Raw genomic sequence first — 14,577 nt, forward strand, 5'->3', positions numbered from 1 at the left:
GAGTTGAGAGAATCATGGGTTCATGTCCAGCCTAGGCAAGATAGTGAGACTCCTCACCACCACCCCATCTCAATTTAAAAAAAGGAAAAAGTTCTAAGCATGCTTAAAAAAAAAAATATATATATATATATATATATATTCATCCATTTTATTATTTATAACCAAATGTGGAATAGGTGTTTGTTTTTTCTTTTGGCAATGACAGATGAGCCTGATATTATCTGTTTATCCCTCATTTAACTTATCCAGGGGCCAAGTATGGGGAGTACTTGGCATAGGGACATTAATCAGCTCTGCTGAGATCCATCTGCATCAGAGCTTCATGCGTGAAGTAAAAAATATAGCAGACTTAAAACCTGAGCTCATCAAAAAGAAATGAAGATGCTATGCTGGAAATGACCAAGGAAACAACAAAGGGAGAAAGTTCATGCAGCATCCAGATCACTTCTGGGTGCAACAAACTCAACCTCCGTACGCTGATGCCTTGTTCCTTCACTGCTCTCCACTTGGTCCTTCTCTATGTCACAAAGCATGTACATGGAAGCCCAGCAAACTTAACTCTAGTTCCAGCTCTGTCCTAGTCAGCTTGGTAAAAATGGGCAAGTTAGTTCTTAAATCTGGCCTCATTTCTATCATCTGAAATGCCAATAGGGTACATTAATTGATCATCAAGATCCTGTCCATCTTCAAAATTTCTATTCCATTTCCAAGTCTGAGACCCCCCAGAAACCTAGTGGATATAGCCATGAGAAAACTAAATTTTCCTTGCAGGAAACTAGGGTGTGGTATCCAGTTGCAGCCTGAAAATTCTTTAAGTGACCTTGTAGCAACCAGGTACAGCCAAATTCCTGCTACATGCTGCTTATATATATATTCAAGAAAAAGTAAAGAGGGGGAAAGCCCCAGTTGAATAATACAAAGTCTAATAAATGTCTTCATCTTACTTTAAAGAAAATCAAGCCTGCGAATTTGTGTCAAGAGGGTCCACTGGACAACTAATTTATGACAACTAAATATCCTGCAATTTCGTGTCTTTCTTCTAATTCATACACAACAAGGTCTTAGGCCCTGCCTTCCACAATGCTTTTGTCCTCAGGAACTGGGGACCTATAGGCTGGAATCTTACTAGCGTCAGCAAAACTTTTAGGTGGAATTGAATCCAAGAAGCATCTGTGCAATTCAAGTCACCCTTCGTAGGATCTCATTCCCTTACCATCTGGCCCAGATACACTGGAAGACAGCATTTTATGGCCATGCCTCCAGAGGTCCTGGGCTCTTACATCTCTTTATCTAGTTCTCCAGCTGCCCAAAAGCACAGTAATCAGAGTAATCACTATCACAACTCGGTCAGACCACCAATGCAGATGGCACTAATAGTGGCACTCACATCACGGGGGGGTGAAGGGAGAAAGTGGGACATAAGGGGTGGATATTCAATCTCTCAGGAAATAAGGCCAGGGACTCTATGCCCATGGGAAAGCCTAAAAGTGGAAGAAAATAAAGGAAGCGCCCAAGCAACAGTGGGGAGATGGTCCCATTACGGGTAATCAGGTCCAATAAAGAACAGAGTAGAAGTTTTTAGTGTTCTTCTTTTACTATCTGACTTCCTCCCAACTCAGGTTCAAAGTTGGGCATTTGGGTAGTCTCTTGAACATTCAGGTTACAGAGGCAAGACAGCTCTTAGCATGTTAGACAGATAACATTTCTAAATGTCACTATATAGTCTTCTTAGAAAGCACAGAATAAATTACTGCTACCTTGTAAAAAATAATGTGTACATCCTGCTATGGAAAGATAGCCGACTAGGTCCCACATGTTAGCATTGGAGTATCTGCAATTGCATTACAGTCTGTAGCATAGAAAGGGATTTGAAATGGGATATCTACCTGTGCCAACTGTCTGGCAGCTCCACACCATCCCACAGTTAGCCACTGAGGAACCTCTCTATTGGATGAACACAATAGCATGGCTCCAAAGCTGAGTGCTCAGTCTCAGGCACCACCTGAGTTTTGCTCATTGCATTCCTTTTTCCCTTACCTACAGCAATCACAGTTCATTATTTTAAGTACCTGACAATTTATTCAGATGCTAACAATGGTATTGAGAAATTGTCTACAGGTGAACATTTGAAATTCTGTGCTTCTGACAGATTATACATATTCTTCTCCCCTCTGGGACCCTAGAATGACAACGAAGGTATGTGAGAGGTGGAGGGAGCTGATTTGTGTCCCAATCCCATATGTATAACGAATATTACCAAACTTTAGCAACAGTTAGTATACTGCATTTCATCTAGTCTTTTCTCATAGAAGCACATTTTTTAAATTCTAACTAAAATCAATGGGGAAAAATGGAATTTACTAAGTATTTATTTTAGAGACAACTTTTTTTCAAATAGTACAGTTTATTTTAACTTTATTTTACTTAATGTTTGTGACTAATCATGACTTCATAAATTAGGTTATTAAATCTCATACTTTCAAATCTATGAAGCAAAATGTTACTACCTTTGAGTAATAAGATATTTAAAACAAGCACTTAAAACTACACAAACCACCTCCATCCACAATTTGCTTACAGGAAAATTGACAACCTGTCTATATGAATAACAACTACATAGCTACGACAAATCTATAGTTTGCTATATTATACAGCGAATATATTACAGGAACAAAACATCATTGATATGCTTATAAAACAGTATAACTAAAGAAAATTCATTCATTAACTGTTTTCTGCACAGTGCTCTCTGTTCCAGTCCTGTGAATGCCATGGGACACTACTCGGCTATTTCTCTGTATCTATGTTTCATGTTGGTGTGTTTTGGCTATATATAATTTCCCACTTTCACAGTAGTCCTCCCCTCCCTTATCTCACCTTTCTCTTTCCTCTACCCAACCACTTTACCTAACAAAGTATTTCTAAGCTCTAATACATGGCAGGTGAATTATCCAAGTGAGAAATCTGTCTTACAAAGGAGTTTTCTATTTACTATTGGCATCCCATTTAAAATCTACAAATCACTTACCGGTGCCATCATCCACGTTCTCCACTTCCATCACCTCCGTGTTGATCCGGCCACGAAAAAGGTACCGATGTCCATCTGTAGATGCCTTGCTGTTCTTCAACCGTCTTAAGATGGAATTAAATCACAAAGACTTTGTTACTAAACAATGTAAAAGCAATGTCAAAACAATATATTTTAAGCAATTCTTTGAAAAGAGACACCAATTCAGTAGACAATATCAAACATTAGACTCCTGGTGATCTTTCCATTTGTCCTCCCATTCGTAACAGCACTGGTTGCTTTAATGAAGTATGCAACTTGCATACTAATTTTTAAAAATAAATTCAAGTTTTAAGCTAAGGATAGTACACATGTGGGAGAGTGAGTATGTGCCTTTGCTCAGTATAAGACATTAGCGGTGCCCAATCAGACTCTGACAGACACTAACAACTGGCCATTTTAAAATTTCATTTGAGTTTGTTTCACCTTCATGACTCATTTTTCAGTAACTAGCTGGTAATTTCCAGTTAGTACTTATGATCCCTCTTCAAAGAATTAGCTGTGCTGGAGGTTCTTAAGCTCAGTGATATCCAGCTATAAAAATATTTCTCTGATCATATTTTTATAATATAATCACTGTATACTTGTTGAACAAGTCTCTTAATACCTTTGCAATCCTTCATAAAGGCCTTACTTATTTCTAAAATACCCAAAACATTTCAAAACTGTGTGTATATTACATCTAGTGCCAGCTTTTAATCTTAAAATGTATGTAACACAAAGTCAAAAATCCAGGTTTACAGATGACCATTTCTAACAATGAATTAGGAAGTTATATATGTTTGTATTTGAATCATTAAGCACACAGGAAAAAACATTTTTTCAATGTTTTTCTTTCATTAAGTTAAACAGGAAAAATTCTAAGAAATGATTCAAGGAGATTAAAAAATACCTAGTCACTCAAGAGATTTCCATTGACCTAGACTATTCAATGGGACTCGATGACAAAATCTTGCTAATAATTTAACATAGTTGAATAATGATTAATGTGTTGTGTCATGTAGACACACCTAGCACAAGTTAAGATGTAGCTGTACACAAACTACAACGCCCCCTCTTCCTCTCCCGTGCAGTTAGATACCTGCCCTGGTGTGGATAAGGTAGGCCAGGGACATATCTCCAGATGCTATCACACTCTCTGGGCTCCTTCCTTGGAAAAAAATGCATATTCCTGACTTAGCTGTCCTCAAGCCTCATCCAAACTTAGTAGTCCTTCATCTCTACTAAAGAAAACTAAGCAAATCGATTCATTAGTCTGACTGGACAGTTTGTCAGCCCCAGACCTTCATCACCTTGCACTCCCCATGTTCATTTTGAAAGCAGCCTCTAAATGTTCTTCATTAATAGGCATAAATCAATGCTATAAATTAGGAATTCACCCCAGGTAGCTATGAAAATTGGCCTCACAGGAGGTTGACTATAGAGAGGAATGCAGATCAGACTTGGATATTTATTTAAATAAATATATTTATTTAAATCACACTAACATGAAACATAGATACAGAGAAATAGCCGAGTAGTGTCCCATGGCATTCACGGGACTGGAACAGAGAGCACTGTGCAGAAAACAGTTAATGAATGAATTTTCTTTAGTTATACTGTTTTATAAGCATATCAATGAGGTTTTGTTCCTATAATATATTCACTGTATAATATAGCAAACTATAGATTTGTCTTAGCTATGTAGTTGTTATTCATATAGAGGTAAAAGTATTAATCTATTACCTATTACCTATTTAAATGAAGGTAACTAATATGCAGGTATTATTTCCAGCTGGAAAATAGTATCATGGTGTTTTGAAAAATATAATTTCTTGTAAGTTGGTACATCTAACTTAAAACCAATCATATTGAAAAGACTTAATATCCTTAACAGTTTTAGTCACAGGCAAAATGAACATGGATTATATATAAGAATCTATCACTTAGTTCTATTTTCAACATATCAATTTTTTATGATCTTACTGTGAACTCTATATGGGTTTTGTATATTTCTCTTAGGCTGCAGATATTAATACTCAACACAAAATTCCAGTAAGTGTTTGATCAAGTCTATAATTCTTAGACAGATTTTGATCTCTTCAGAAAATGGCTCTACTGAAGCTTAAAGACTGAAAAGCCTATAGTTTGAAAATAATTCTGCTGCATAGTATAATATTGCAAATTTAAATGTCTTGATTCTATTATTCAATTCCTAATTATGTGTTGTAATGGTCACCAGGACACATATACAAGAGTGTATACAATAGCAGAAAAACTCGGGACAACCCTAAAACCCATTGATAAGAGGATGAATAATTAAATTGTGATACATTCAACTAATGAAATATTATGCAGCAGGTAAAATGAATAAATTTTTGCTACACACAAAATGGATATATATGTTTAGAAACTATGTTGAATACAAATTATAAATTGCAAGAAACTAAAAACACTATGATGCTATTTTTTCAAACTCATAAACAAGCCAAACTAAGCAATATCATGTTATACATATCAAATACTACATCATAACTTTTTTAAAAACTAGTTTCTCCTGAGATTAATAATATTAGAAATATCCAGAGCAAGGATGCCTAATCTAGCACGCTGTTATTTAAAGAATGTAATTCTAGAATTAAATTCATCAAGTCTCTAGTTCATATAATTACAAAATTATGGAAGTTTGTAAAAGGCTCCCTTTACTCATATTTTCTGAAAGATCTCTATATCTTAGAAAGTATATGCTGAGGTGAAGTTCATAAAGGAGTGAAGTATTCTAAGTGAAGAGAACAGATGGTTTGTTCAAGCAGCTTCTCCAGTCCTGGAAGGGAAGGGACATGTTGAACTATTTTGTTATTTCCATTTCTAACCACTCTGTATTTGGTCCGCATAATACATTCATTAAGGGCATTTGCTAAAAAAGCAGGATTTTAACTTTGTTAAACTTTTCCTGTGTTTAATGTGCAATTCCAGTCATAAGACCATATAATATCATGATTTGTCCACTAATGTTAATTTTGCAAAAGATTTGGGTCTTGATGGCAGGCATAGATAAAGATGGGATCAATTTTAATGAAAAAAGATTTCATTCTCGAACGGGGACCTTTAATAATTGCACTAAAACACCTTGATTCACATTACAGTTTCTTAATGAGTAACACACAAGTAAAATAACAACCTCTCCTACATCTTCCAAAAACCAATTTCTATTAATCTCAATCTTGCTATCAAACACAGAGAACCTAGAAGAGCATAATAAAAGATTCATTTTCACATGTGGTAAAAAGGAACTTTAAAAAACTCAATAGAATAGAGATGTCAACAATTTAATTATTTTTTGGCTCTAATCCCAATCTGTTCCCTCTCATGAAGATACATGTTGTATTCCTATGTTTTCTCAGCTTATATAATTGCATTTTTGAATTAATGTCTCTTACTAGGGAATTCTAATACTACAATCCACATGGCAGAATTAGCATATATCATCATCATAGCTACCAAATGTTTGCTAACTTGCTCTGGGCATCTGGATAACTGATTTAAGAAGACTCATTATAAGAGATGAAGAATAACTCTCCCTTAAGTCTGTCTTATAAATCAGTCAGCTTTGTGTCTCTAATTCTCACTCTACCAGAAAATATTTGACTATAGTTTTCTAAATGCTGACCCTGGAATAAATAGTCATTTAAAATCCTGTACTTTCAACTACTGCTTTACCTTTAAATTGAATGAATCCATTGGTACCATTTCACTAAAACAAATGTGTCCTATATATGGTTAGGGTGAAGTATGTAAAGGCTCAGGAAACTTCCCAATTAAATGTCACTCTATTATTTTCCTTAAAATCAACATGCAAAAAAATTTTCCCAAGAGTTTAAGAAAACATCCCATAAAGTAAGAACATTCTCAAGAAAAAAGTATATTCATGCTTTAAAACAAATAGCATTATATCAATAACATTAATACGCAAATTATTTACATTAATGATGGCTAAGCTCTACAGGGGACTAGTTTGTGTTCCATTCACTCATTCATTGATTCTGTGTTTCTTAGCTGTCTATCACAGGTCTGCTCCAATTTCCAGAGAAATTGCATTGAAGGAGCAATAAGGCCCCTGTTCTCATGAACCTTGCAGTCTAATCTAGTAAAGGTGACAGGAAGTAAACAAACGAATTATGAAAGAAATAGCAAGTGACAAGTGCTTTCCCAATATTGATAGTGACTGGGAGGCCACATTAGATGAGATGGTCAGGGAAGACACTACAGAGTGAGTGACTTTTAAGTGAGATCTGAAAGCCACAAAGAATCTGGCCATGGAAAACTCAAACGACAGGGCACACAGGGAAGGGAAACAGCCAGTACAAAGGCCCTAAGAAAGGAGGACATGTGGCATAATCAAGGGATGGGAGAAAGAGAAGGCTAAAGGAAGCAGGGAGGTATTGTGTTTGGAGAAATGGGATGTGATGATGTGAGAGGCAGGCAGGAGCTGGACCAGGCAGAATTTTGTAAACTAGAGTAGGGAGTGTGAATTTTATTCTAGGTGGGGCCAAGCACGGTGGCTCATGCCTATAGTCCCAGCACTTTGGGAGGCTGAGATGGGAGGATTGTTGTGGCCAGGAGTTCGAAACCAGCCTGGGAAACACAGTGAGACCTTGTCTGTACTGAAAAACAAAATCAGCTGGGTGTGGCAGCATGCGCCTATAGTGCCAATTACTTGGGAGCCTGAGGCAGGAAAATTGCTTGAGCCCAGAAGTTCAAGGTTGTAGAGAGCTGTGATCATACCATTGCACTCTATCCTGCCTGGTCAACAGAGCAAGACCCTGTCTCAAAACAAAACAAACAAACAAAAAAGAACTTTATTCTAGGAAGCCAATGAGGGCTTTGAGCAAGGTGACAACATGATCTGATTTGTTTTATAAAAGTTGCTGGTTTCTGTGGAGAGCATAAATTGTGGAGGCGTAAGAAAAGATATGGTGAGTCAGTTAGGAGACCACTGTTGTCACCAAAGGGGGATCCTGGTGGCCTGGAGCAGAGTAGCAATGATGATGAAGAGATGTGGAGAGATGTTTGTAAGTTTTCAATGCAGATGCAGGAAGATTTTCTAATGGATTGGATGTGGGATGTTGAGGGAAAACAGGAACCAAGGCTAACTCGTAATTTTTGGAATTGAGAAAACAACAGAAAGGGAAAGCTGGGAGAGGAGTGACTTTAGGAAGGGGAACCCAGAATCCCATTTCTTCCATGTTGTGGTTGAGACTCCTCATGGCCATCACAACAGGCAGGATGTAGGAGTCGAGAATGTTGGGCTAAGGATAGAGATTTGAGAGCAACTGACACAGATGTGGGACATGAGTGATGGGACTGGATAAAATCAGCTGGGAAGAGTCATGACTATGAAGAGGGAAAAGGAGTCAAATGCAGAGCCCCACAGCACTCCAATATCCAGCCAGGAGAGTGGGGTATAATCACATTAAAGAGAAGAGAGGGTTTGGGGAAGGTAGGATTGCTCAGCTAAGTTACAGGCTGCTACAAAAACAAGCAAAACCTTAAAGAGCAGAAAAGTGACCACTGGAGTAAGAAGCACAGTAGTGCTTCTTACAGAGGTTCTGATGGGAGTAGCTCAGTGGAGGAGAGTGAACAAAGACCTTGCCGAATGTTGCTCATGCCAGAACAGCAAGTGAGAAAGTAGAAAAAGTGCCAACATAAAACTCCTGCAAGAAAGTCTGCTATGAAGGGTGACGGTGTGATACAAGACAAAGGACTTTTAAAATTTGAGATAGATCTTTGACAATGTTTGGAGTCAGAATAGCTGAAGTGACAATACCAGAGGAAGAGAGCTAGGAGGATGGAGGATGATATTCAGAGTAGAATGTCTGAAATGGAGATTTCGATTTTATGACTGTTGGTATTGACAAGGTAAAAAGTCTCCTAGGATAGGAGACTCAGGTGTAACGGCAGAAAGACTCACTGCGGGTGAAGAGACGGTGGGCTTTCAGGTCCAAAATTCTGGATAGATCATCCATGTGAGTTTTGAACACTCCCAAAATGGCAACAGGAGTAGGGTAGAAAGAAAATGATGCAAGAGCTAGAGAAATCACTAAATTCATGTATGACAGTGAGGTATTACGTGTTCTATAAAGGGGTGATGAGGGAAAGGTAGTGGAGAGGAAAGACTCATGGCATGAACTTCACATGTGCTGGGATTCTTGAAGGAAGAGGGGGAATGATTGGGAAACAAGATTAGGAAGCGAGGAAGACACACCGGCCTCTCCTCCAGGGCCTGAGATATGTGGGTTAGGAACAAACTGCACCTCTCCTCAGGAGGGCTCTGAGGACCCAGCATCATCAGATGACAGTGACATTTCAGTTTAGGTTTTACAAGAAGGTGAAGCAAACAATCAGAGAGCAGACTGAATATATGTGAAGAAATGCACTGATGGATGATGGGTTCTGGGAATCACAGAGAGAAAAGTAGAAACTGTGAGCTACCTTGGATGAGTTCTGGGAAGCACAGAGGGAAAGGTAGAAACTGTGACCACTTCTGAAGTGTGACCTGCTTAGGATCTTACCTGTGTTTTCTTTTGCAGTACACCAAAAGATTATCAAAAAGAAAAAACACCCGCTCTTGAATATTTCCAGAAGAAATTTTCAGTAAGACTCCACACATTAGCATTTCAGTGCAGGTGTCAGTGATGTTGGACCCCTAAGTCAGGAGAAATGCAATTAGTGTCTGCTTACTTGGTTGACACTTCTGTATATAATTATTTTTCTACTTACAATTATGGTTGTTTTTATTTTAAGAAGCAATCTATGCACAGGCTAAAGTGCAAACAGTAGAGATAGTCATACACTGATTGGAGGGCCCCTAACCCCCAAGTTTCCCCCTGATCAGTCTGAGCAGACAGAACCAACCACTGTTAAGAGATTTTGTGTCTCCTTCCAGGTGTCTTGTGTACATACACAAGCATATAGAATACATGTCACCTATGTCATGTTGAAAGGAGATGAGTTCAAATTAATTCATAATGTTAACAATTAGAATTTCTCTTTTTTCTCTTTTTCCTCAGTATGTTGGAAAAACGGGCTCCACAGGCACAAAGTACATGAAATTGTCTAAATTTTTAGCAGGTCTCAATTTATATATCCACCCCTAGGATGGAGAAAAGAAAAGAAATAAAAAGAGAAAAATTATTTAAAGGGAGCAACTTTCCACAGAGCCTTTCACCCTATTTACTAGGCACACTAGCTAATTAAATAAGTGTTTATAGCATGCCCATACAAAGTGTTTACAGCATGCCCATACAAAGTGTTTATAGCATGCCCATACAAAGGCACACTAGCTAATTCAATAAGTGTTTATAGCATGCCCATCAAGATTACACGACTAGTGACAAAAGTGATTCTTAACACAAGCACTGGCCACTAGAACTGAAGAGGAGCCACAAGATGGAAGGAGCCCGGGCCCTAAATCATCAACAGAGGAAAGCTGCCCCCTGAGTTGGACACGAGCATCGGATTGTGGTGGGAGATGCACAGAAATGACTATTTTGAGCCATTATAAATATTATAGTCTATTTGTTTCTACAACCTAATCTATCATAACTAATGCACTGACTTGGACCAAAAAAAGAAAAAGGACATTTTCCATAAAGATCTATATGTGTGCTCTGCAAGAGACTTTCAGTTTCAACTATATCAAGATTCTTTAAATCTGGAGTAAATTTCTAATTTTTGTTTAACTCAATGTTTCTATTTTTAATGTTTCATATTTAAAATTTAGAACATTAATTTTAAATTGCATATTTCCACAATAATCACTGGTAATAGTTTCTCTGGTTAAGTAAAAATTTAATTACAATGACAACTAATACCTACAATGACAACTCAAACTTCCAAAATAGGGAATTAATTAAGACAGTTTTTTAATATTAATTTGATTATCTTTATATTGCAAATTTTAGACATTTTCCTTTATTATTTCTTCTTTTTTTTTTCTGAAATGGAGTTTCGCTCTTGTTGCCCAGGCTGGAGTGCAATGGCGTGATATTGGCTCACCGCAACCTCTGCCTCCTGGAAAGCGATTCTCCTGCCTCAGCCTCTCAAGTAGCTAGGATTACAGGCATGCCACCATGCCCAGCTAATTTTATACTTTTAGTAGAGACAGGGCTTCTTCATGTTGGTCAGGCAGGTCTTGAACTCTTGACCTCAGGTGATCCACCCACCTCAGCCTCCCAAAGTGCAGAGATTACAGGCATAAGCCACCACACCCGGCTATTCCTTTATTATTTCTTTTCATCCTGAAAGTGGATATACAAATGAAGATTTGGCACAAAAAAAAAATTACAGAATTTCACGTACTTTATCATGTGTTCATTAAGCAAAGTGGTTTTAATTTATAGCAATTTCACAACATGTACAGAATAGCTCTCCCTTAGACCATTTCTTATGATGACCCATATAAGCCAAACCCGGATGATAAGTTGTTACATTATGAAAGGGTTACTGCAGATATCATCTTAATTTTCACATTAAATAAACCTCCCGAGTACCTCAAATTAACATATGCAGATATTAGTAGATGCATTCTTAACAAAACATTTCCTGACTTGTTGATAATTATCTTTCTTAATAAATGGAAGGAGTATTTTATATAAAATTGAGCTAGCTATTATGACATCGTTATCTTACAACTGATTGAAAGTGCTGCTACAATCAATCAAACCGCTATATCTTTTTCCTCCATCCTGTTCGTTAGTTTGACTTTTTGAATCACCCATCCAAATTGATACAAGAAACTCTCAAGCCCCTTGCTAATATACAGACCTATTCTATCTAAGGCATTATTATAAATCCCCATCAGCTCCTCACTCCTGATCAAAAAACAGAGTACGATTGACTGGCCTCTTTAAGGTCAACACTTCTTTTTATAAGCAACCCAAATCATCAGTTTAGTCAATTATTAATCAAATTTTTAGTAAGCAAGGACAAGAACAACCACTGATAGTTTCTAGAATTCACGGTTATGCCGCAAAGTGTATCTCACAATATACACATAACTTTGGTCAGATTGTGTTTTACTGAATCTGACTGAGATGTTTCTGTCACTGAGATGATGTACCTTTAACACTTAAAGCAGGCTTCGAGAATTAGTGCAATATCACCTTTCACCACCTTCTACCACAGTAATCTACCATCATGGCATGAAATATCTTCCTTGAGTAATTAAATAATTCCCTAAGAATTGTTAATGTACTAAAGGATTCTATGTCAAAATGTGCAGATTTGTCTAAAAATATTATCCTAACACAGCAGCTTACAGCATTTTCCTTTATACTGCATTTATCTTTTAAACTCTAAAGAACATCCACCATGCCTCTGATTTCCCATGGTTTAAATCTGTGCATTATCTCTAGGATAATGGCAGGCAAAAATCATTAAGAACTGTTTAACCACATATATGTATGAACTGACTGCGGAGAGAAATTACAATCTTGGAAAAGACGAAAGATGACAGGAGGCCTTGAAACATCCCCACTCGTATACAATGCATCAGCAGACAAAGATCTAACAGAGCTAGATCCATTCACAGTGGAAGAAAAGAAAATTGACAAGACCGACAACTAGAATGTGCTTCATAAGAGAATAGTTTTGATATCAAAGGAGTCTCTTAAAAAATTGATGAAGCATTTGAGCATTCTTACAAAGATAAATCTTTAAAAAATACTATGGAAACAAACATAAAATAAAGCATATTACATTGTCCTATCATAAAATGTTTGACCTGCCCCCAAAAAGACTCAGCATTTGATTTGCTCTTTTTGAGGTTAAAACTATTAACTAAAATTATAATCTGATTTCTGTGACATATAAAACAAATAATATAAATTTTCATTTTACTAAGATAAAGTCCCATTAAACCTTCCCCCCTTCCACTTCATTGAGATTTTGTGCCTCTTTTAAACTGGATTCATTTTCAGTGGTCTTTTTCCAGAACCACTTATCCTCAAATAACAAAGATTATATATAAATCAATTCTATCTCAAGGTAGAAGATGAATTTGTATCTGCCAAATCACCTCGTACAGAGGACAAAAAGAAACAAGTCCCAGCACTAAGCTCTGGAAGACTCACATCCATGAAATAACAAGAAACATGACTTGAAGTCAATACACTGTCAGGCACAAATTCAATCAAATGGAAGCAGCAAACAGATTCCAAAACCAACAAGAAGTAATTTTTAAATGGTCCTGTAGCACTGTGTTTTTCCATGTAAAAAGGTAATAAAGAAATGTCCAATTTCTTTCTGTGTCTCTTTACTCTCTAAAACACAATATTTATCTTGAATCTCATTTATCCCAACACCTTCATGTATTAATAATTCCTTCTCTTATCTTTTATCGTAATAGTGTTTTCCATATTTGAGAGATCAATTCCAAACAGGCATATCAAGGACTTAAAGCTGAATTAATGACAACGTAATGTTTATTGATACTCCCTTGTCAAAATACTTCAGTATAGCTCCAAAGGCTACAGTTATCATTACAACACAATCAATCAACCAACACAGACAGAGAATGATCCTGTTCTATGAAATGAATCAGTGACTCTGATTAAACAGCTAATAAACTTCTCTTCCAAGGCATATTAATCAGTGCCCCACAATCACCTTCACTAGACTATCTTGTAGAATATTCTGAATGTTGCATAACTTATATGACTGAGATATAATAAATTATACGACTGAGATATAATAAATTATACTAATAAAAGGCATAACTTCAAAAATGAACAAATAAAACATATACTACAGATTTTCTGTGGTGGCAGTTACTACATAAATGCTGACGAAAACCTAATTTCGATAATCAACTTACTTTTAAAAGACAAGCAGGAAAACAAACTTAATCCAAAGAATTTGCCAAATTTGTATCTGAGTGGATATAATAGCATGTAGTAAGGAATATAAGCTTTAGAATCAAGCTGCCTGTTTTCAGATCTAAATGTTGTCACCTGTTAGTTATAAGAACTCCGGTACGTTAAATAGCCTTCATTTTTAAAATCTGTTCAATGGAGAGTATAGCATCTCAGCCAACTGTGGAGATGATTATAACAACGCATACAATGGAGAGTCAGTATTTCCCCAAAAAGAAATTGGAGGACTGGCAGTCAAGATCCTCTGCCCTCCCCTTAGCAAATTTACCCAGGCAAGATTAGCTGAATCTTGGATTTTGATCTTCAGTCTTGAGTATAGTCATATAAAGATGGAAAAAATTATTAGAGCCTATTCATTTTAGCTAGGGCATGGATGCGACTGTCAAATAATTTCAGCTGCCTAGACAGCCTTCTCAGGTCTGACACTGTAGCTTTTGTATTGACTCAGCAAGCTACCCAATCTTTTAAACTAATTTTTCTTTTAGTTTCTGTTGCTTAGAACCATATAACCCTAAGTACTATAATACCTTCAGTAGATAGATGCATGTATTAGACAAATGAGGAGAATTTTTTAAAGCTTTAAAATACCACCTCATA

The 14,577-nt window shown here is 36.7% G+C and overlaps 1 protein-coding gene across 4 annotated transcripts in view; it reads right to left on the reverse strand.

Annotated features, from left to right (window-relative positions):
* PREX2 (phosphatidylinositol-3,4,5-trisphosphate dependent Rac exchange factor 2) overlaps positions 1–14,577 on the reverse strand; it is a 284,434-nt gene that overhangs the window by 188,519 nt on the left and 81,338 nt on the right. For all 4 annotated transcript variants that reach the window (XM_055298134.2, XM_063612655.1, XM_055298135.2 and 1 more), the window contains exons 7-8: positions 9,619–9,752; positions 3,029–3,132 (exon numbers count right to left, since the gene is read on the reverse strand). In XM_055298134.2, coding sequence (XP_055154109.1) covers positions 3,029–3,132; positions 9,619–9,752 — 238 coding nt within the window. The remainder of the gene's footprint in view (positions 1–3,028; positions 3,133–9,618; positions 9,753–14,577) is intronic.

The sequence above is a fragment of the Symphalangus syndactylus genome, chromosome 11 (assembly GCF_028878055.3).
Source record: "Symphalangus syndactylus isolate Jambi chromosome 11, NHGRI_mSymSyn1-v2.1_pri, whole genome shotgun sequence".
Classification (NCBI taxonomy): Eukaryota; Metazoa; Chordata; class Mammalia; order Primates; family Hylobatidae; genus Symphalangus; species Symphalangus syndactylus.